Raw genomic sequence first — 24195 nt, forward strand, 5'->3', positions numbered from 1 at the left:
AATATTCAAGATGTAGACTGCCTCTGGAACTCAAAGTTTCATTTAGGCTGGAAATAATTTCTGGTAAACCAGCATGCCGTGAATTTGTCTAGTCAAATAAATCATGTAATTTATTTATTTAAACCCTTTGTGTAATCCATTGGGGCCCCTGAGGAGATATAGAATGAATAAAATAATTTTAAACATATACAAATAAAAACATTTGAAACTGACCAAAACACATTAAAAACAGTAATTATCCCCACAGTAGGGTAAAGCTCCTGTGAAATACAAAATAGTGCCATCACTGGAAATCTTAATTATAATCTTTAAAAAAAACACAGAAATTTTAAAAATCTGTATTTTAAAATTAAATTTGCTGTATTCCACCTCGAGAACCTGTGTGTTCCCATGATAAAAGACAGATCTCTGAGTTTCTGACAGCCTTGTGTTTTCAGACATGGACACTAACTATTGCCTCTCCTTCCCAACATGCAATGGTAGTTTTAACCTAATACTTTCATATCCTTAGTGATCCATTCAGTCACTACTCTCCATCTTGGGACTATACATTAACTGCAGACCTCATGGCCATGACATCTGGCTTTTAAGCCTTTTGGTTTCTCCTTCCAGTCCCCTTATTTTGTTACTGTTTGGAAGGACAATTATCCCCTGAAAAGTGATCCATAAATCCCGATCTTTTGGAAATAGGTTGAATGCAAAACATGCATGCATTTGTGTGTTGAAACAGATATATCTCATTGGTTTTCCTCACATTTCCCCACCCATGGGTGCAGTATTTGAGCATTTTTGTAATTCGGTCCTGATGTGCCAGAGGCAGATGCAGTTTCATCTTTGCAGGATGTGGAAGCAAACAAATGGAGTGCTAGCTTTGATTTCTTACCTGCTTGTCTTGTTTCTATTGCTGGTCCCCTGGTTATGAGTGTGAATTTGGCAGGTGCACAGAACATTCCTAAGTAAAGCTTTGTGGGCTGAATTTTGTCTATGCAGCATAAAATGCACCATCTGTGACTGGTGCTGCATCTTAGTATCCATAGAGCACCATAATGCACACCTGGCTGATTGCAGCATTTAATGGAAATACAGTGGGCTATCCATATCAGCAACTAGCCATTCACAGGTTTGAGTGCCCATGAATCACCCTTCCCAATATTAGCCAATGGTGGTTTGTGTGGACACAGGTGTAGCTATCTATTGACTAATATGGGGTTTGTGTATCTATGTTTTCCCCCATCCATGGGGGCAGCACTGAACCCATATAGATGGGAGGTTCCTTATATAGAATGAGAGCTTGAAAAAGTTCCTTATGTTGGATTACAGCTTTCAAAATTCTCTAGCCAATGTGGATATTGAGAATTGTAGGAGAAAAAGGAATTTTTCAGACTGAATGAACTTTAAATAGGCTGACCTCAATCTATTTGAAATGTTATTGGGCATGTGTTTAATTTTTCAAATGTTTTCATTCATTCTGTATTGCCTGTGCATGTTCACCCCACTCACCCATCCTCTGATGGGTCATTTCACACAGAGAGATCAGAGAAGTATGTGTGTGTCAACCAGCCTCTATTACATATAAATTAAAGGCATTGAAAATTCTTACAGTTGATGTAGGAGTGGCCACTAAAATAACAGATATTTTGGTCACCATGTGAGTCAGCCCGTGATCCAGGTTGCCCCACAAACTATTAATTATGTGTGAATCAGTCCTGAGGAAAAACCTCCTCCTTACCTTATTTCATCATCATCATCATCATCCTTATTTATCCTCAGGTTCCTTTGCTGTCCTCCTGTCGGAGCTGGTGACTGGCATATTCCTGCAGGTTCTAGGCCTGCCCTTTGTTGCAGTCTCCCAGGTGTCACTCTTTTCTAAAGTCACAGCTGAGAGAACCCAAGGTAAGCTCATGGGCATCCCACTCATGATGGCCTTCTTGTGAGGGCATAAAATGCTGACTTCTTTCTATTTCTACTTTTTCTTAGGAAACAAGTCATGATCAAGCCATAGTTGTGGGTTTGGATGTCGCAGCAAGCTATGGTTTAATCAAGTCAAAGTTCAGAGTACAACAACAGATCATGGGTTCTGATTGTGGTTTGTGGATGATAAATAAACCATGGTTTATTAGAAGTAGGTTCACGTACACAATAAGCCAGCTTTCAGTGAACACAACTCTTTGAAAATCATATTTAAAAACAGTAAGTTACAAGTATTGTTCCAAGTCACTTGGAAGTATTTACTTCATGGTATAATTGGCCCGGTACATACCGCCAATAAATGACATACCTGGGCCGATTCTAGGGTTGCCGTGTGGCCCCTAACCCTAGAATGTAATGGCAGCATAACAGTGGTGGCGCCCTCTGTACATGGGTGCCGCCATTGTTACGTAAGCGCTGCATGGTGTCTGTATGTTGCCGTACAGCGCTTACGGAATGAGTGTTCCAGTGGCGCACTTGTTCCACTGCCCCTGCGGCTTTAAAGCAACCCACTTTTTGCGGGTTCTTTTTCTGCCGGAGGGAAGCTGCGTGGTTTGACAGCTGTGGCTTCCCTCCAGAGGAAAAACAGGTGCCGGCAAGCCGCTGTTTTTTGGCGGTCTGTACAGCGCCATTGCCACTTTAAAATGGAACACTTTTGCTTCCAGTTTTTCAAGAAAAGTCAAAATATTTCTTCTTTAGTTACACAACAATATAATTATTAGAAGGCAAAGGTCTTTGGTATTAAACACATTCTTTTCCCATCCATTGTTATTCTTGTTCTTTTGTGCCTTCCAAATTGTTTCTGACTTATGACAACCCTAAACCAAACCTATCATGGGGTTTTCTTGGTAAGATTTGTTCAGAGGAGGTTTGCCATCGCCTTCCCCTGAGGCTGGGAACGTATGACTTGCCCAAGGTCATCCATTGGGTTTACATGACTGAGTTAGGATTTGAACCCTGGTCTCCAGAGTCCTACTTCAACACACAAAACCATTACACCTCCATCTACCTCATTGTTATTTAACACCCACAGCAGAATAAGAAGTGCCAATATGAGCCAGCACCTAAACCAAATAATACTCTTCATCCTCCCTACATTTAGTGAGGCCCTTTTGCTATAATTCTGCATGTTGTACTGTAGAAGGAGATTATTCATCATTTAGCTACAGTAGTAAAGTAATGTATGATTTGTTGGCATATCACAACAATGCAATTATAGTTGTTGTGGTGTGTCAATGTAGTTACATGCTGTTGCTGAAACATTTGCCAGCATAGAGCTGGAGTAGTGTAAGGACTACTGAGGATTGTATAGGTCCCGCTTGGCTGTCGAAAACCTGATACAGCCAGACTGTATAAGGACTGTTGGTCCGTGTAGATTAACATTTGCTGGCAAACAGTGGCTGAGGCTGCAGACAGGAGTCTTTGTCATACCTTTAAAATGTTACTTTTTAAGACTACAACAGTCCGAGTTGTGAGAGTTTCAGCAAAACAACAAGCCCACAACTTTTCTGAGTGCAGGTCATGAGGTTCTGCCTATCCTTCCACTGCCACCAAATGTGAAGTTTTCCACTTATCCCCACTTCTGCCATTCATGTGAAGATCTCCTCCTGTCCTATTTCTCTGGCCACCAGCTTTGGGGACTACCTAGATGCCCACATGGTTCCTGTGAAATGTTACCTATCTTCTATCCGCACCAGACAGGACCACCATTCTTCATTATCTGCTGCCATCACAGACACTGTATCTGAACTCAGCTTTCCAATATGTAGCATTTCTGGAGGCAAAAGCATATAATACAAAAATAACAATTTTTGAACAGAAATTGAACATCACAGATTACTTATTTAATGATTCTAAATTGCGTATCTCATTCTCTCACACACCTATCTCTTAGCTAACTCTGACCCTGAATCTAACTCTTCTCTGTCTCTAACCCTGACTGACTCTCCTAACCACTCAAACTCCTCAACTCCATTAATTCCTACTCCTACTCTTAACAGACTACTCACTCAGTCCCTGTCACACACCAACCTTTTCAAAATCCCTTCAGCGATTCCATAAATCATCACTTACTCCCAACATTGTGTTCTCTCAGACCCTCCCAGCCAATCCTTATACACACACACTCACACTCACACTCACACACACACTCACTGTATTATCTACATTACCATATATCTGGTTATCTGTACTGACTATTTTGTTTTATTTTGCATTATGTGTGTGTGTGGAGGGGAGGGGGTAATTGTATTTCAATATTGTATTTTAGTGCAGTGGGCCCTTGGTATCCACTGAGGTTTGGTTCCAGGACTCCCTGTGGATACCCAAATCCGTGAATACTCAAGTCCCATTAAATATAATGGCACAGTAAGATGGTGTCCCTTGCATAAAATAGCAAAACAATTATTTAAAATATTTTCAAACTGTGGATGCTTGAATCCATGGATAAAAAATCCATGGATATGGAGGGCTGACTGTATATATTATTGGAATAGTTATAAATGTTTTATTCTGTAACTGTAAAGTGCCATGTACATGGATTACACTATATAAAACAATAATAATTAGAACATCTAATACACAGTGCAAACATAACAATTTGACCTTAATATCTAATAAATGAAGCAACCGTTTCCCAACTATTTTTCTCTGATGGCAGCCTCTTTTTATTCCACCTCTGCCACCAATATGTGACAGCTACCTCCCTAGCTGCCACCAATAACTAATGGGGTGTCCTGTGAGATTTGCACTCCAAACCCCCTGGTTAGTTTTTTTCTTATTTCACCCCACTGCTTGCCACCAAATTGCATGACGAGACTCTCGAACTTGGATCCCTCGCTTGAGTGACACACTTTTCCTTGCCTCTGGGCCACTTTGTAGGAAGACAGAGCATGCAGTATTTTGAGTGTTCTCAGCAATAAAAGTATTATTAATCCCTGGTAGTGTTTGATTTATCATTTCTTAAAATACCTCAAATGACCACATGTTGAACCAAAAAAAAAAAAAAAAAAAAAAAAGAGAGAGAACTTTATTTAGAAGATGGTTGATTACAGTGTCTTTCTTATGATTGGTATTTAGAGTTGATAAACAGGTACCGAGAGTTACAGTATCTGTTACTATATTCTGTAAGAGGCCTCTAGGTTACAGTTTCACAAAACAATTTTGACTCAACTCTGAGCTTTAAAAGGGAGCAAGCTTGTTTTCTGCTGCTCCAGAGACTAGAACACGGAACAACAGATGCAAGCTACAGAAAAAGAGATTCCAGCTCAACATTAAGAGGAACTTCTTGACCGTAAGAGCTGTTAGACAGTGGAACACACTCCCTCAGTGAGTTATGGAGTCTCCTTCTTTGGAGGTCTTTAAACAGAGACTGGATGACCATCTGTTGGGGATGCTTTGATTGTGATTTCCTGCATGGCAGGGGGTTGGACTGGATGGCCCTTGTGGTCTCTTCCAACTCAACAATTCTACGATACTATAATTCTATGTTGCTGCACTATGACTTTACCAGCCACACCTATTCAGTTTCCACACTTGACCCAGGCCAACCTGGGTTCTCAAAACCCCTTCCAACTGTAGTGTATCTCAACCACCTTGGCTGTTAAAACCCCTCAGGGTCTAATAAACCTCTGACTAACTCAGAGCTCTGTCTCTATCTGGTCTTTATCTACCTAACACATCTCTCACTCAGCCTATTTATATCTGCTCCTGAGAGTAACCTTCACTTTCTCTTGGCTAAACTCCCATTAGCTGATGCCAGGCTCACTCTGAGTGGATGTTGCCAACATTGCAATCTGCCTTTTCTCTCCACCATTTGACCTCAATAGCTAATAAATGAAGTTTCCCCCATAAAAGTCCAGAACATCACACCGTTATTTTCCAAGTCTAATTGGTGGTGCCAGGGATTGAACATGGGAACTTTTGTCTTGCAGAGCATATGTTCTGCCACTGAGCTGCGCTCTCCATCTTTGCAACCCACCTTGAGCCATTCATACACCCAAACTATTTTATTTTGTAAGATTATTATAAGAATAAAATGGGATGGAGGAAAGAAAAGGCAAATGCCATTTGAACAAACCTTGCCAAGAAAACCCTGCCTTAGAGTCACCATAAATAAAAAATGACTTGAAGACACACAGGAACAACAACAAAATGGGATGGAGTGGGATGAAGGGGATCCATGAACACACCCTTAGAGGAAAGGAGGAATATAAATAATGGAAGCTCTTCTTCAACACAGTAAGGTGCTTCTCTTTGACCCAAAAGACTTTGGGCTTCGAAGTTAGAAACTGCAAAGTCCAGTTTTGGTTGAAGGCGCAGTTTGTAAATTTGAGAGATGGTCTTTATTTATTTATCCCCTAACATCTCTGGAGTAGTTGCAGCAGGTCACAGTGTTCATTTCCAGATGCTCTCAGCCAGTGTTCTCTTCCTGATCGAACTGCACTTTCCTGGGTCTTCTTACAGCCGCACTTTACCATCTTGTGCACTTGCCACTGCAGAGCTTTATTTTTTTTAATGGTGTTGGGTTGCTTGCTGGCCTGTGTTTCTGTTGCTGCCTCCCACTTTTGAACATTGAAGCATTGTTGCATGACATTGCTTCCAAACTGGAGAAGATAACCACCTTTTGCCTTCTTTTTTCTGCTTGTGTATTTTAATAATACCTTGTAAAGTAAGTGAAGTGGAATTGCAGGATCCACGTTGCCAGTGCTAGAGTGAAGTGACACATATCATTGCTTCAATCTCAGACTGCATCTGCACTGCAGAAATAATCCAGTTTGACACCACTTTATCTGCCATGGCTCAATGCTGTGGAATTCTGGATATTGTAGTTTGTTGTGGCACCAGAGCTCTCTGACAGAGAAGGACAAATGTTTCACAAAACTTCAACTGTTCCTCATACTTATCTTTTTGTTTTGTTTTGTTTTCTTCTTGATGTTTCTTGTTAATGTGATATTTTCCACTTTTTAAAAAACAATAAATAAACTCTCTTGCAGGGTTCAGCCAAGGTCTCCGTCGCTCTGTCGGGGGGATTGCTACCATCCTGGGTCCTCTATGGGCTGGAGGTTTGACCAATAACCTTTACATCATGCTGGGGGTAATGATGGGGCTGCTGAGCTTACTAATGGTGAGTGCAAGGAGTGGTGGTGGTGGTTGATTTTATGTGACTATTCCTTCCCACTGCATCTTTGAGTGGAAGAATTTGTTCCAAGATCTCTGTTATTCAACAGTTCTTGGTGCCTACAAGTCTCCTTAGAATTGTATATTCTGCAAAAGGATGGGGAGTCTGTCTGTGTTTCACCTAAAACTTTGGCAAAGCTTGGAAAGCCCCCTCCTTTTCTTTTTCTTTTTCTTTTACTATAATTCACAGAATTTTCCAGCCAGCATAGCGACTGGCCATGTTAACTGGGATATTGGGAGCTAATGTCCCCTGCCTCCCAAGAGGAGAAATTGTTTCAGACTCTCATCTTTGGGAAAGAGCTCTAGAAATACTCTAGTAAAGGCAAATCAGGAGGAGAAAAAACTGGAGACTTGGTTTCTTCTGACCATACAACTTAAAGATATTTACTGGTAACCAGTTGCATCTGGATGTGGATCACAATTTCACAGTGGTGTACCACTGAAAGTCATGCAAATTTGTCCTCATTCATAGGCGAACTGGGTTTTGCCCATGGCATAGCCATTCATTCCATTCAAAAGCTCAATCAAACATCCCAGCTCATGTATGTTGCCACAGGTGGCCATTCCTGCAGCCAAAATAGAAAACCTAGTTTGAGATCTGTGGTCTTAAGCAATTATCTACCACATGGTTTTCCCTGATTTCTGTCTGTACTGATTGGGCAGAAATGTATGTTAAGGCAATTTCTGATCTGCCTGCTGTGTACTTCTCCCCAGCTTGGCAACCAGACACAAACAACCTTCATGCTTGGACTTGCTTAAGAAAGCTCAAACGCAAAGTCATATGTTCAGTTTTATTTTGGGGATGGTGCGTCTTTCTTAAGTTTGGCAAGTTATGTTCAAATATTGCTATCTTAATTTTTCAGTTTAGGAATATGTACACAATCTTTAGCCAACACCAGGTATGGCCCCTAAACCTCCAAAGTTTATGCACTCTTGGTTTCATAGGAAGGGTGGGCATTGGGAAGGATTTGAATTAGGTCCAGGATTAGTAGGCATAGATGTAGGGTAGGTAGGGTCCTCAATATATTGTATGGCAGCTCAGAATGGACCAGGATAGGATAGCAAATGTCAAAAAATGCTGCTGAGGGGTACAGACCATCAACAGCTAGAGGACCACGTGTTCTCCACCTATCTTCTAGAATGGAATTGACAACTGTCAGGAGCTATGGGGCTATTTTCTCCTCCTGGGAATCTTGGACTGCTGCACCTATATTGAATTCTTTTCGAAATGATATTTTTTTGCTATCAAATGGCCTTTCCAACAGCCCTAGGAGCCACGGAGGGCAGTTTCATCGTAACGTGACAAAATTGCATCCAGTGTCCTATGGGAACATTTGGAGCTGGGGAAAAATAATTTTGAGGAGAGTGATGATGAAAGTGGGTTCTGAGGTCTACAGAGCAGCCTCAGCAACAGTCACACTTTCCTCTTCCTTGCTGCAGAGCTCTGTCATTACATTAAAAATAGGTTCTGGGGCCAAGTTCAGAATTGCTCTCTCTTCATCCTTCTGCAGCTGTTCAGCCTCTGTGCTGCTGTATTTTCTGAGCTGACATGCTCTTTTTAATTCCTTATCCCTGCCTCTCCAGGTTATGGTAGGACTATCATATGCCTACCTTGTAGAACCACCGGCTGGTTACCTGTCACCACGAACATCTCAAGACGAATGCAATTCATGAAAAGTCCGGTTGACTGGAGATGCCTTTGAAGGAATGTGAAGTGCACGCTCACCCAGGTGAGAACCAATGCTCGCTTCTGGCTGTGACATTTGAATTCCAGGAGACAGCTGAGGTCTGGAGAACCTGGCGATGGAATCCTCCAGGGAGGAGATGAATTGTCTGGCATTGTTCCTCCTCCAGGCATGTTCATGCTGTCTTCATTTGAATGCCTCCTCTTGTGTGCGTACACACATCTATAGTTTTTTAGTCCTTTCCTTGATGCTTTGTAGAACAATGGAAAATGTAGATGCTTCAGGATCAACTGAAAGACTTTCAGTGATGGGTTTCCTTATTGTAATGTGGAACAAATTATCACATAGTTTTAAGTGAATAAAGGTTTAAAATAGCATGACCCAAATGCAAAGGTTGCTCTTTTTAATAAGTCTCAGTTGTGATGATGTAACTTTTTGGCTCCTCATTTTATTTAAAATATTTTTAAATTAATTTTTCTTATCATAACCAGACACTTTTATCAGTTGGAGTTACAAAGCCAATCCTGGCGAGCTCTTGCTTGCAAATGCTCTCAATGCCTCCCCCCTCCCCCACCACAACAACTCAGGTAAGGATAACTACAAATAAAAAAGATCAAGCTACAAAATTATCCTCTATAATCTCTCCTTGTACCTTATAAATTCTCACTGTTTGGTTACTCATGGCTGGATGCTCAACATTGGTTGCAAATACTGACTGCAGTGAATACACTAAGCACTCCACTGCTAATCTGCATCTTTCTCCTATTGTGGGGAAAACTGTGGCCCACAGGTTGCATGAGGCCCATTTAAGACTATTTTGTGGCCCTGAGGACCTTCTCAGGCCTCCCCTCACTGCTCTTTTTTTGGTGGAGTGAATTGCTACTCCTATAATCCTCCAGGAGTGGGAATTGTCTTCTGAGGCTGCATCCATACTGCAGAAGTGATCCAGTTTGACACCACTTTAACTGCCATGGCTTAGTGCTAGGAACTGTGATAATAGTATTTGGTTTTGGCACCAAAGCTCTCAGACAAGAGAATGCTAAATGTCTTACAAAACTGCAATTCCCAGAATCCCATAGCATTGAGCCATGGCAGTTAAAGTAGTGCCAAACTGGATTGTTTCTGCAGTGTAGATGCAGCCTAAGCAATGTGTATGGTCTCCCTTTTAAAAGTTTTTAAAATATTTTTTTGTTTTGTTTGAAAAGAAGACTTGTTTTAATTTCTATTCTGGGTAGCTGTTGTGGGGCCAAGCAGATTCCAGGGATGAGAAATTAGCCCCAGATTCTTGGAGCTTGCTCACTTGCCCTGTAAAGATAAAGTTCTTCTTCCAGTTGCTCTAGAAACTAGATTATCACATGGGAGGAATTCCTCTTCATTTTGAATGAAAAGAAAGTGGGGCCAGAACGCATTCATGTGAATTCGCTAGTTCAGCAAATTTATGTGAATTCGAATTGCGTTCAAACTGACTTTCCATCGCCTGAAAATAGCTTGCCATTTCCCAAAATTGCGTGGGATCACCTCTCACGCAACAACGTGAAACTCCATGATTGCGTTCGGACCGACTTCCCATTGCCCAAAATTAAATGTGGTAGTCTATCACGCAATAACATTAAACCCCATGATTGCGTTCGGATTGCTTATTACTTGGAAATTACTTCCAATTTCCCTTGTCTGATAACGTCCATGGATGACGGAAAAGACCAAATTCTGCTTTCTCACACAATCTCATTTTTAAAAAGCTCTTTTCTTCCCATCTGTAACTTGAGAAATTTTCAAATAGTTGTTAATAATCCTCCCCCCCCCCCTTCCTTCTCCCTTCCCTTTGAAAAATATTTCATTTGACCCTAAGCCCTACAGATGCGGTTTCTGTGTTCTTCAGCTTAGCCCCTCTGTTGTTAACCATATGGACAGCCAGGCTGAAGTCCTCGCTCACCTACTGACTGGGCATCTTAAGAGTTGCTGTGACAAATTACCCTTGTGACACCACCCTTGGCTCCTTGTCACCAGTTTTGCTCCTGAAACCTTTAAATCACTCCCTGGATTTATTATTATTATTATTATTTTGGTCCTAATGGCACAGTGAATATGTTCCACTTGGGCCTGGATTTGTATATGTGTCACAGGTTTCTTTTCAAAACCCTCAGCTGAAGGACACTCAGGCAGAGACATAAAACGATAACCAAAGTAAAGGTTTTTTGAATACCAGGATGTCCAAAATATCAAGGATATAAGGTGGCTCTCTAGTTCAACATAACAAATTATATCAGTTTAAACATTCCCTGGATTCTTCCTTCAGATCCTTCCCCATCACCAACAAAACCTCCTCCTATTGCAGTTCAGGGGGGAAAGAAGTTGCTACACTTTTAAATAAATAGGTCAACCTCTATGTATGACAGCTTGCAAAACTTCCAAGGAATCATCTGTTCTTCAGCTTTGCTGGAACAAGGCTACCTATTTTTAAAGCATGTTTTAAAGTTGAAGAGAGTCCTCTTAAATCCATGTACTTTAGACCTGAATGGTCATGAAAGAGCCTGCTTGAATGCTCATAACTGCAGGCTAAAAATAACTCCCTGCCATAAGCTCTTCCTTCCTCTCTTTGCATAAATTACTTTACATTTTGGATGAGACAACTTTTGGCCTTAAGTACCAATGGAAGAAAAGTTGCAGCTGGCAGTTGTAGCCATTCAGATTTTGTTCAGTCACAGTTTTGAGGCTCTTTACTGCTGTCCCACCTGAGCAAGATAGTAAACCAGAGGGAGGGAGAACCAGATTATCTGCCTTTTAACAGCTTAGCAGCTTTTTCCATGCTGCTTTTTTGGTAACATCATAGGGCTGAAATGGACTGCCAGGATGATCTAATCCAACTGTTTATCATGGCAGAATTCACAGGTAAAGCAATACCCACCCAACTTCTGTTTAAAGACCTCAAATGAAGGAGAGTGTACTGCCTTCCAAGATAGTCCATTGCATGGCGAAACAGGTGGAATCTCTTTTCTTAGAATTTCAGTCTATTGGTTTGTGTCTTAGGACATTATCACACAAGGCTCTTCTAGTGCTACAGCAGCATTGCCTGTAACAACACTATTCAATTGGGATTGCTCTCTTTCTTTGCACAACTTCAGAACCATCCCAGCACTACAGCGTTTCATTTACACCAAAACCGCATTGCACACACCACCATTTGGGGCTGCCCACCCATTCTTCCTCCAAGATATTATCGCTGCTCCTTTTCATTGTTTGGCACAAATGTAAATACGCACATGGATGCACCCCCTGAAATAGAAATGAAAACAGTCTTATTTCTAAAATGGCCTTTCCCCCTTGTGCTGGGGCTTCCTTGATCAGGATAGATCAGACTTCCCAGACTTACCTAATCGCTTGCAGAGGAAAGTTAGCAGCTACTGACCTATTTGTCTGATCTTTCCACGGTTTTCATGTGGCAGCAATTAGTCTGTCTGAATGGAGAGGCAGAGGGTTAATGAAATAAATGCGTTATAAAATTGTTAGACTGTTCTGCCTTTCCCTCTTACATTTCCAGGTGTGTGTGAGTGTACCTGTGAGAGAAAGCGGGTGTGAACGCACCACGGCATCACAGCACTGTAGCAACAGAGAGACTCCAGAACAGGGCTGGAAAAGGAGGTGGAATGGGGGAACTGAGCAAAGTTTTGGCATCTCTGACAAGCCCTATTGGGGTGGGGTGGATTTTTTTTTCTTACAAAGAAAAAAAAAACAAATTTAAAAATTGCTTGCATTTATTTAGGCAATTTAAAGGAAATCAATTTGAAATGTTCATGCCTTTTTCACCTCTGACCACTATGCTTCCCCACCCAATGCACACCCCCTGAACATCTTAAATCAATATGAAAGTGCAACTGAACTTTCACACAGGAAAGCATACCACAACAGATGCAGGAAAGGAGATCAATAATGGATAATAAAAAGATGATAAAAAGTAACACTTTTAAAATGGTCTCTCACGGCAAAACAGAAGAGGGAAGAGTGTCAAGCCCCATCAAAGCTGCTATTATCCTGATGCATTTGCAATTTACCTGCCTCATGTGATAATGCTGTTAATTTCTGGAGAGCAGAAAACAAGTTTCTTCCATGATATCTCTTTAAATGTTTAAAGATGCTGTCATGTCACTTTAATATCCTAAAGGCACCAGATCCTATCTAACCCTGGAAGGTCAAGATCAGCTCTGGTTAGTACTTGGATAGGAGACTACCAATGAAGACCAGGTACTGTAGGCTATATTTAAGAGGAAGGAACAGACAAAACCACTACTGAGTATTCCTTGCCTAAGAAAATCCTATTAATTTCATAGGGTCACCATAAACAACAAGTGACTTGAACACACATATGTGCACATCGTGTCATCTCAGATAAATCTTTATCTGAAGGCCTTACATACCTTTATGTGGAAGGTCTGCACTCCTAGTTATAGGTCAGGGATTTAGGAATCTCTCTCGGTGATCTCCAGTGTTCAGTTCAAGGACGTACACTGCAGAAATTTAAGTCACACGCAAAACTACAAACCCCAGAATTCCAAAGGATAGAGCCACAGAGTTAAAGTGGTGGCTACACTTTTGGAAAGCTATCAGGCCTGTTACAGATGGGCAAAATGTGGCGTGGCAGTGGCGGTACTAGGGTTAGGGAGTGCGCACCATGCAGATGCTCCCTAATCCTAGTACGTACTGGTGTCGTCAAAATGGTGGCACCCTGTCTACACGGGCACTGCCATTATGACATGAAGGATGCATAGCCATTTGCGCACTTGGGCGTCACAAAAAGAACCCACTTTTTGTGGGTTCTTTTTCTGCCAGCGGGAAGCCTCACTGTTTGGCAGCTGAGGCTTCCCTCCGGTGGAAATCCAGGTGCCGGCAGGCCACCATTTTTGGGCAGTCTCTTCCACGCCTGAGATAAATGCAGCTTAGGGTTGGATGCACATTTGATTAACCACTCTGTACCTTATCAAACCAGTGTGATGTAGACAGATTTGTCTCTGAGGGTTAGGTCAAGAGTTCTCTTGGGATTCCTCATGTGACGCTCCTACATCTGTCATTCTCATGCAGGTATCATTTTGACTGCTGCTGTGGACCCCCACCCTTCTCCAGCTGGATCCTGGTTCCATATCGCTCATCTCTTGCTGGGATGAGAAGCAGGCAAGAGCTTGGATTCATCCAAAAGAAGAACAAGATCCAGCCAAGAAGCTGGCTATGCCTTCCACACTCCATCTCCACCTGATCAGACCTGCTTTGCTCTCATCTCTGCCCTGTGCCTGAGACCTGGCTCAGTGCTTCCCCCTAAGGGTGGGGTCTGCTGTTTCCTTTCACACCCTCCGCAGCGTCACTTTTTTTCTTGCCCCTATGGGGCCCACCAGGCTATTGTCTTTGGACCCTGGAAAGGAACTGTATAGGAGATTGTCTGAACAACCTCAAACATGTGATTTGTTCTCTGACTCATGCATTGGGCAGTGAGCCCCATGAATGCTGCTCTACTCCACTCTTCTTTAAAACTGGTGCCCCCCACATGTCCATGCAGGTTGAGTATGGTAAGGGATTGTAGTCCAGCCTGACTTGGGGTGGGCTGGTCTCTCCCTTCCTACACCTTCAGGAGTCTTTGTGTTCTCTCATCATCCTTGTTCTCTTACGTAGGAACAGGGCTCATGTAGCCCTCCAGATGTTGGACTACAGCTCCCAGCATTTCTCACTATCAGCTATATTGGCTAGGGTTTACTAGGAGTCACTGGCCATCAGCATCAGAAGAACTCATGGAATCGGCCATGTTTTCTTGGAGACATCCAAGGGTGATGGGGGTAAAGTGGGGTGCCAATGTAAGTGGAACAGTGAACTGCTCTGGATTTAGGCTGGATTTTAAGAGGACATACCAAGGGGGCAACTGCTATGATAATGATGATTTATTTATATTTCCCACCTCTCCCTACAGATCGAGGTGGGATTACAACATTGTAAAATACAAAGTCATAATAAATTTACAATAACTCCAAACCCTCCCTCCATTAAAAATAATAAAAAATTCAACAATTAAAAACAACATCAATAACATAATATAATCAGAATGGAATGGACTGTCATGGACCTTTAAAGGGAGGATGGGGCTATCTATCTACGGGGGGTCAGTCTGGGAAGGCCTGCAGGAAGAGATTTATCTTGACGACCATGAGGTCGTTCCACAATTTCGGAGCGGCAGAAAAGAATGTCCTCTGGGAAGTTACAGCTAATCTGGTCTTCTGTGGCTGAAGTAGATTCTTCCCAGAGGAGCTGAGAGTGTGGGGTGGATTGTATAGGGAGAGGTGTTCCTGCAAGTAGCCTGGACCCAAGCCGTGTAGGGCTTTAATGGTAATAACCAACAACTTGTACGGTGCCCGGAAGCTGATTGGCAGCCAGTGGAGAGCTTTTAGAACAGGTGTTATATGGTCGAACCTGGGCTTACCAGTGACCAATATGGCTGCCATATTTTGAACTAATTGAAGCTTCCAAACTTGACACAAGGGTAGCCTCTACCTAAAAGTATTGAGGGATTAGCCTTCTCCAACACATCCATTGTTATTACAGCAGGTCACTTCATTTCTAGAGACCTTGGAAGTGGCTCACCACTATTTTAAGAAAGTGTGCATGCAGAGACGGTTGATCTTTGAATATTGCACCTTCATACACAACCAAGGCTTCCACATACATGTGTGGGCGCAAGTTATTGCCATCACCACCACTACAGCCATGCCTCTTCAAACCAGTCATTACTGTAGGCAACCCTAAAATTTTGTGGAGACAGTCCCAATTAAAATGCACCAGTATCTCTTCCTCCCTCTTGCCCTATTTGTCCTCAGCTTGTGCAAAGGTAGTTTGGACTCAGTTAACTTAGGTTCAGAACACAGTACAGAAATAATCCAGTTTGAGACTGCTTTAACTGCCCTGGCTCAGTGCTAGGGATTCCTGGGAATTGTAGTTTATTATGGCACCAGAGCACACTCAAGAGAGAAGGCTAAATGTATCACAAAACTACCATTACCAGAATTTCCTAGAACTGAGCCAGGGCAGTTACAGCGGTCTCAAACTGGATTATTTCTGCAGTGTGTTTTGGACCTAGGTAGGAGGAGAGGAGAGGCCAGGGCAGAACCTTGTCCTTGCCAGTAGGCTCAGACAAAAGCAAACTGCTGCAGCCTCCCCTAGCTTGTGAGTTCTTTCTCCTGAATAACTATTGCTCTCTTGACTCTGATATTGCTCTCTATTGCTCTCTTCACTCTGATGTTGCCTAGCCACATGGATCATGGTTTTCATCTGTAAGACTTTATGCCCATAATGCCAGGATCAGAAGTCCTTGGGCAAAGCCCTCTTTAGCTAGAAGAAGAAGGCATTCTCTGAGTGTTGTGTATTAATTATTATTATTTATTTATTACCTATGTCTATATCCTGACTCTCATGCTCCAGCGAGGTTGTGGTGGGGGTACGTGGCTCTCCTCCTCCTCTGCACTTGGATTCTTACAACAACACTGTGAGGCAGGTTGGGCTGAGAGCGAAAGAGACTGGCCCAAGGTGACACAGTGAGTTAAGGCTTGTGGCTCTTTTTCATGACTTAGCGGGGCATGGAGCCTACTTCTGATTTGCTTGCTGACGTGTGAATGAAATGCTGTTTTGAGTTGTGGGCCCTGAACTGGTCACAGACAACTTCCTTTAGTCCTAGTTATCATAAGCAAAGCTGAGGAATGCAGGGTGCTGCAGTTCAGCAACATCAAGAGGGCTGTATGAGTCCCACCTCTGCCTTAGATATTGCTAGTGTGAGGCTGAACTGTGACTTACTGCAGCAGTTCTGGACATTTGGTTCTCTTTTGGACTTTGGATCCAAGAAACCCTAGTCAGCATACCCAGTGGTTAGGGATTCTGAGAGATGAAGTCCAAAACTTCTGAAGGACCAAAGGCTGAGAAACACTGGTTTATTGGGAGGGATCTTGCCAAAGTAACAGGTGTTTAGCAAACAGGTGGGCATTTCTTATGAAGAAGTAGCTGATTCTAGGAAAGTGCTGCTACTTAGCATATCCTTAAACCTCCATCACAGCCAGAGTGTGGCTACTGCTATGACTAGTGGATCCTGGGCATTGTAACTTTTTAAAATATTTTTTTCTTAGCCTTAGTAGCGCAGTGGTTAAATGCCAGCACTGCAGCCACAAGATTGTGAGCTCGATCCCAGGGCTCCAGGGTTGCCTCAGCCTTCCATCCTTTCGTAGGTCACTAAAATGTGTACCCAGCTTGTTGGAGGCAATTGGCTTACAGATTGTAAACCGCTTAGAGAGTGCTGAGTTCACTATGAACTGGTATAGAAATGTAAATGCTATTGCTGACAGCCATGGTTTTACTAGTTTATTTCCCAGAGTACGATAACATCCAAAATCCACAAAACAGTGATACATTTATTGGGACAACCATAAATGCATAATATACATGTGGCAACCCCTCAAAGCTCCATTGGTTTCATCAAGCAAAGTTGTTAAAAATCATAAAGAAGAAAGACAGAAAAAGATGACTACCTTAGTCATAGGCCTGCATTTTGTCGAGATGTTGCTGTTGTTGTCCTCAGTTCATATGGTATGGAGGGTTCATATGGTATCCCGTTCCTATTTCTGGCCATGTAAGTATGAGGAGATTCTCAAAGTCAAGGACTAACATCACCCTTGTTTTTTTCTTTGTCCTGTATGATTTTTGCCTGATGAAGAAGCCAGTGGAGCTTCAAAAGCTTGCAACATATATATTGTGTGTTTTGGTTGCCCCAGAAAAGGTATCCCTGTTTGGTGGATTTTGGATATTGTTATACTTTGCTATAAGGCTAACACAGCTGCCCCTGGATATATTTCCCAGAGTGGAAATGAGCCCTAGATATGAGCTAGGATGGAGAAAGCCATGCAAAGAGAAGCTGTAATGAAAAAATAATAATGAGAAGCAGAGTTCAGCATCCTTTCCTTTCACCACTTCTCCAGCTGAAATGGCTTGCTTTATGCTGCTTTTTGACAGTTTCGGTGATGGTGACCTACATTTTAAAGACTTTGATCTGTTGCTGTAATGTCTTGCTCAGTCCTTGTCAGCACTACTCTTGCCTCCATGTCAAATTGATATACATCTGTTCTCTAGGACCCCTGGTTAAACAATTGACCATGCTGCTGTAAATTAAACCTGCTAAACATGTTTACATGCTAGCCTACCCACGCAGATTTGTATTAGGTTGAAATGACACATGATGTGCAGGGAACACGGCTCCTTTCACCATCTTTTTATTTTTTCAATGGCAAACAGCCTCGAAGGCTGAGAGGGAAGTGTGTGTGTGTGTGTGTGTGTCTCCTCCCTGAGTTGTTTTGCTGATCAAAATTCATCAAAGTGGCTTTTTTCATCTTCATAAGTTAGAGCAGGGAAGGAATTAGATGGTTCTCCAGATACTGTTGGACTGCAACTCCTAGCAGCCATAGCTAACACAGCAGACAGGGAGGAATACTGGGAGGTGCAGTCCATTAACATCTGGAGGGCCACACAATTCCCACTGTGGGTTAGTTACATTGGAAAAAGAGATGAACAAGATGGCTGACTTTTCTGGCATGATGATTCTCACAGAAGCAACAGTGGTCCAAAGAGGAGAATGTTCCATGCAAAACCATTGTGCCACATGACTCTTTCTTTATGGACATGATGCCAGTTGTATAGAGGCAGATTCTTTGTGGAAACAAATGTTTTTCTTTGGTCTGGGCTCAAGTGACATCAGCACTGCAGTTTCCATGAACAGAATATGGGGTTTCTCTAGGCTGGCCAAATGTGTTGGGATATGACTGTTTTTATTGCTGTATGTGCTATTTTTATTTCTCTTGTCTCCGGGCACACCACACAATTATAGCACAACGACACCATTTTATCAACTCTGGTTCCAGCCTATAGGATCTTGGGATTGACAGTTTAGGCAGGGCCCTTTAGAATTCTCAATAACCTACAAACCACAGGATTCCATTGGTTGCAGCCATAGCAGTTAAACTGGAATCATAGTGCTATAAAGGTGTAGTGAGAAAGGTTCCCCAGCATATATTCCAGTAATACCCATCAACTGCCACAACTTTATAACTGAATCACACTTTCTTCTGCCCCGGTGTATTTTGACACATTTGGTGAACATGTGGATTCAGAATTCCTATTTTTGCAGTTTGTTTCATTTTGGGTCAGTGTCTTAGGATGTAATCGTTAATGTTTTGTGCTTTGCAGGCCACTAATTGTCCCCCTTTTAATCCTTGTCCCCTTGCACAATACATATCCATAACTGGTCACTCTTCCATGTAAATAGCTCTTTATTTTATTTTATTTTAAAAAGACCTCTGTAGTGGCATCACTATTTTTCTTCAGCACAGGATTCCACCTCTCTCTCTCTCTCTCTCTCTCTCTTTCTGAGTGAATGAGTGAGTGAGTGGGAGACATGAGACATGGAGAAGACTGATGACTATGGAAAATATGTGTTTGTTTTGAAGTGATGATCTCATGCTTAGGAAAAACAGAGTGATACTGCCATAGCAGTTTATAGCCATAGTAGTAAAAATCTGGAGAGATAAATAATAGTAATAAAAACCGGAACGAGTTAAGAGGCACTATGGGAAACAAAGGAGATTGCACAAGAACTGTCACACATGTGGAAATCCATCTGGAGGTAAAATATGGAGGCATGTGAGGGTTCTGACGCATTCATATCTAATGTCACGACCTGCACCACAAACTAGATGCTCACCAATGAATCAAAATGTGCTGCCTTTATAGTAAGGTGTATGTTTTTTTTTAATAAAAATCAGGGGAGCCCTTGGACAGGAAACAACTAGGAGTGACGTAATATGGTGTGGCACCGTGGAGCACAAATCTTCAGTCAAAAGAAGCCCATGGCATTTGAAAATGTTGGTTCATGGTTTCATGCAACATGTGCCCCATCCCATTCCTGTTTCTTGAACCTTCTCTGTTGTTTTTGTTTTTATTTTTGGCTAGTGTTGGGGGGTCATGGTGGTGCATTTCTCCAACAGGCTTGGTGTCTGTAAGTATGACAGAAAATAATAATAATAATAATAATAATAATAATACTGTTTATTTATAGCCCACTTTTCCAAGGAGATCAAAGCGGGTTACAACAAGGGTACTAAACAATGTACAATTTACAACAGTATGTACATTATAAAATCTCATGAAAATACATCAAATTTTAAAACAAGATAAAAATTACAAACATTAAAAACCACGACAATAACTAGCTTAAGAGTGCTAGTGTAATGGGGAGAGAGCAGATGTCACAACACCTAGGGGAAAGCCTATTGGAAGAGGTAGGTTTTCAGCTTCTTCCTGAACAGGTCAAGGGAGGTAACTGAGCGGAGCTCGCCGGGAAGAGAGTTCCAAAGCTGCGGGGCCGAGTTGGAAAATGCCCTCTGTGCAGTCACGGTGTACTTCGTATTAGGAACCCTCAACAATTGCCTCCCGGCTGATCTGAGAGTGTGGGGCAGATTATATGGGGAGAGGCAGTCCTCCAAGTACCCTGGGCCCAAGCCATTTAGGGCTTTATAGGTAATAACCAACACCTGTCCAATTAAAAAGATTGTATGTATAGCACTGTGTAAATATACAGCGCTTTATAAATAATAATAATAATAATAATAATAATAATAATAATAATAATAATGCCCTTAGGGTATTGTTGGCAAATGGTGTGGATATACTCTGGCTAGTACTTGGATGGGTGCCCACCAATTAATACCAGGTATTGTAGGCTAAGGGCCAATTCAGATGGTGTAAATAATTCAGGATGAATCCAGGTTGAATATACTAAATGTATATGTTGCACCTTGCCCATAATTGACTTGTTACCTGCCCTTGAGTCAACCTCAACTCATGGAAACCCTGTGGATGAGACATCTCCAAGTCCCCCTATACTCCACTGCTCTGCTTAAGTCTTGCAGATTCATGAGCGTGACCTCCCTAACTGAATCCATCCATCTGCTGTGCGGTCTTCCTCTTTCTACTACCCTCCACCTTTACAAGCATTATTGTATTTTCCAATGAGTTATGTCTTCTCATGATGTGCCCAAAATATGGCAGCCTCAGTTTTGTCATTTTGCCTTCCAGGGAGGTTTTAGGCTCGACCAGCTTAAGGACCCATTAATTTTTTTGGCTGTCCACGGTTTCTTAAGCGCTCTTCTCCAGCACCACTTCTCAGATGAGTTAATTTTCTTTTTATCTGCTTCCTTCACTGTCCAGTTCTCACATCTGTACACAGTGGTAGGGAATACCATGGCTTGGATGATTCTAACTTTAGTGTTCAATTGTATACCTTTGCTCTGTAAGATCTTGGGTTGCTGCACCTTTAAAACATCTGGATGATTTTCTGATACTTGAATCAGGAGGCAGCAGAGAGCAAACCTGTTCCAGCAGGGGGTACTACAGTATTAGAAATGACAGATTGCAGTGCCTAAAGGTAAAAGAGGTTGCTGAGCTGGATTCCTGCTTTCCTATGGCTTTGTAGAACTGGCAGGGAAGGAAAACAAGCTTACTAGTGGGCAAATGAGCTGAGTCCAAAAGCAGAAGGCAACTCTCATTTGCACATGCACCCACAGTCAGCACAGTGTGTTGAGGCAGACAAGACATACAAATTAAACGGATGAAAGCCTGCCCCAAATGTGGATTATCTGGTTGATGGATCTGGACCATGGCTCTGAACAAGCTGCTTACTGCCCTTGGTAGGTGGGGAGTATTATGTTTTTTTTAACTAGGTGTAGGAGTGATCATACAAGGAGAGCCAAGCACAGGCCTGATCCAAGTTGGCAGCTTCCCTGAGATATGGTACATGAATATTGTGTGCCAGGTCAGTTTGCCCATGATGCATCAAGATACAAAGTACTCTGGAGACCAGCCTGGAGGAGTTTGCAAGAGTCTCCCTACATGAAAGTTTTGTGGCCACCAACTGTTTTTCTTTAGGCATCAGAGATAGGAGCCACACCCAGGGAGATAAGTTTGTTGAGATGGTGTGGATTTACTTGGGGACCAGAGAAAGGAATGCAAAAGCCTCTTATCCTGGTAACAGTTAAGGGTTGAAGTGAAGCGTAACTGTAGCACAGAAGGATAAATAATAATAATAATAATAAATAAAACTTTTATTTGTATCCTGCTTTTCTGTAACTAGACAATCAAGCAGCTCACAACATATTAAAATCCACATTTACAACATTATGTCCCAAATTCCCCCCCTTAAAACAGGATTAAACATGTTACAATTAAAATATCTATTAAAACAGAATAAAAAAAAGGCCTTATAGAAGGAGGTATCTTGTACCTTCTGCAAGACTAGCTCCCCGGTGTGCAACAAGAGCCTGCCAACTACAACATCTAACAACAACAATTGAGGGGAATGTGTGCTACCAGATGCAGTTCCATTGCCCCAGCCACTGAACAGCTGCTAGAACAGCTGCTACATGCTTTTCATTGGGGAGAAGCATGGGCTTTATGCTTCTGCTGCTCCAGAGACTAGGACCTGGAGCAATGGATGCAAGCTCCAGGAAAAGAGATTCCACCTCAACATTAGGAGGAACTTCCTGACAGTAAGGGCTGTTTGACAGTGGAACAAACTCCCTTGGAGGGTAGTGGAGTCTTCTTCCTTCAAGGTCTTTAAACAGAGGCTGGATGGTCATCTGTCAGGGATGCTTTGATTTGGATTTCCTGCATGGCAGGGGGTTGGACTGGATGGCCCTTGCGGTATCTTCCAACTCTGGCGCGTTACAGACCACCCTAAAGCAGGCGGTCTGCCTCCGTCGTCATTAGCTACGCCGAGAAGCCCTAGTGGCCAGACCACGAGGCTTCCCGGCGCAGCTAAAAAGGAGCGCTGAAATGGCGCTCCTTTTTGGCCCCTGGAAGTGGCGCCACAAGGCACAAGGCGCACACTCGTGGTGTCACTTCCACTGCACCACGTCCGGACTCTGTGCGTCCGAGACGTAAATATGGTGGTGCCCGTGTGGACGGGCGCCACCATTTACTACGCGCTCCGTGCATCCTAGGAATGGGGCCAGTTAGGAAGGTGAGACCCTTCCTAACCCTAGCACGCCCCTTCCTAACCCTAGGATGCGTGGAGCGCGTAGTAAATGGCGGTGTGTAACGCGCCTAAGATTCTATGATTCTATGATTCATGTAGCCCCAAACCTCCATGAAAAACTGTGGATTCTGGCCATGAAAGCCTTCAACTTCACACATCTCTGCATAGATTTGCATCTTTCCCCCATATACACCTAGCCAATTTTTGCTCCATATACACCTAGTCAATCTTTTTAAAAATATATTTTTAATAGTCCATGCAATAAGGCAACAGTTATTGTTGCAGGGTTTCAAGTTGTTCCCAACATTTGGTAATCCTAAGGCAAACCGATCATGAGGTTTCTTTGCAAGACTTAGTCAGAGGGAGGTTGCCATTGCTGAGGCTGAGAACTCTGGGTTTCTGTGGCCAAATGATTCAGAGCCCGGTTCCCTAGAAATCTGCTCCAACACCGAAACTACTACACCTCATTGGCTGGTAAAGGCAATATTTACTACAGTTTTATTGTATTTATTTCCTGCACTGAGAAATTTTGCAAAAATTAGTCTCAAAGTGGCATACACTTTCTCCCATACTTAACCAAAAAAAAAAAAAAAAAAAAAAAAAAAAAAAAAAAAAAAGGGGGGGGGGAAGCTACACACATTAGCCCATCATATTTCAGCGAGAAATGTTTGTTCATGTGTTTTGCATGATAAACATACACTTTCCTGTGGACCCACCTCTAAGATTGATTTTGTTGAAAGGCCCAAGAAATAGGGCCTTTTCTATTGTGACACCCAGGTTCCCTCCATTATTAGCTTCAGCTCTGTCAATCTTCAAGATCTCTTGTATTTTGGGCTATATTTTCCTCTTATCTAGTTGGGATTAATAAAAGAATCTAGGCTAAGATGCTAGAGAATATAGTGGGTCCTTGGTATCTGCTGGAGTTTGGTTCCAGGACCCCCTCATGGATACCAAAATCCATGGAGGCTGAAGCCCCATTAAATACAATGGATAGTAAAATGGTGACTTTTATATAAAATGTCAAAATTAAGCCTTTTTGGAATTTACATATATATTTGTGTATATTTTCAAGGCATGGATGCTTGAATCCATGGATATGAATGGACGATTGTAGGTTTTTTTGTCATTCCATAGTTAAAATATTCCTGAGAAGTGGCCATTCAACTTTTGTTGGAAAACCACCAATGAAGGATAGTCCAGTATCTTCTAAGGTAGTATATTCGACTGTCAAATGTCTCTCAATGCCAGGACGTTTTCCCAAACAGACCT

The 24195-nt window shown here is 42.3% G+C and overlaps 1 protein-coding gene across 4 annotated transcripts in view; it reads left to right on the top strand.

Moving 5' to 3' along the window:
* Window positions 1–19244, top strand: part of LOC149317952 (major facilitator superfamily domain-containing protein 8-like) — a 38414-nt gene extending 19170 nt beyond the window's left edge. For 2 of the 4 annotated variants that reach the window (XR_016279948.1, XR_016279949.1), the window contains exons 10-13: window positions 1771–1893; window positions 6963–7093; window positions 8731–8876; window positions 13905–19244. Coding sequence is in view for 2 of the 4 variants with exons in the window: in XM_089508722.1 (XP_089364848.1) it covers window positions 1771–1893; window positions 6963–7093; window positions 8731–8820 (344 nt within the window). In the remaining 2 variants the exon portion in view is untranslated. Of the gene's footprint in view, window positions 1–1770; window positions 1894–1977; window positions 3280–6962; window positions 7094–8730; window positions 9201–13904 lie in introns of those variants that run through there. The other 2 variants (XM_089508722.1, XM_089508724.1) reach the window with 2 other exon arrangements.
* Window positions 19245–24195: the final 4951 nt, after the last annotated feature.

Source organism: Sceloporus occidentalis, unplaced genomic scaffold (genome assembly GCF_023333645.1).
Source record: "Sceloporus occidentalis isolate IW3139 unplaced genomic scaffold, rSceOcc1.0.p SCAF_2, whole genome shotgun sequence".
NCBI lineage: Eukaryota > Metazoa > Chordata > Lepidosauria > Squamata > Phrynosomatidae > Sceloporus > Sceloporus occidentalis.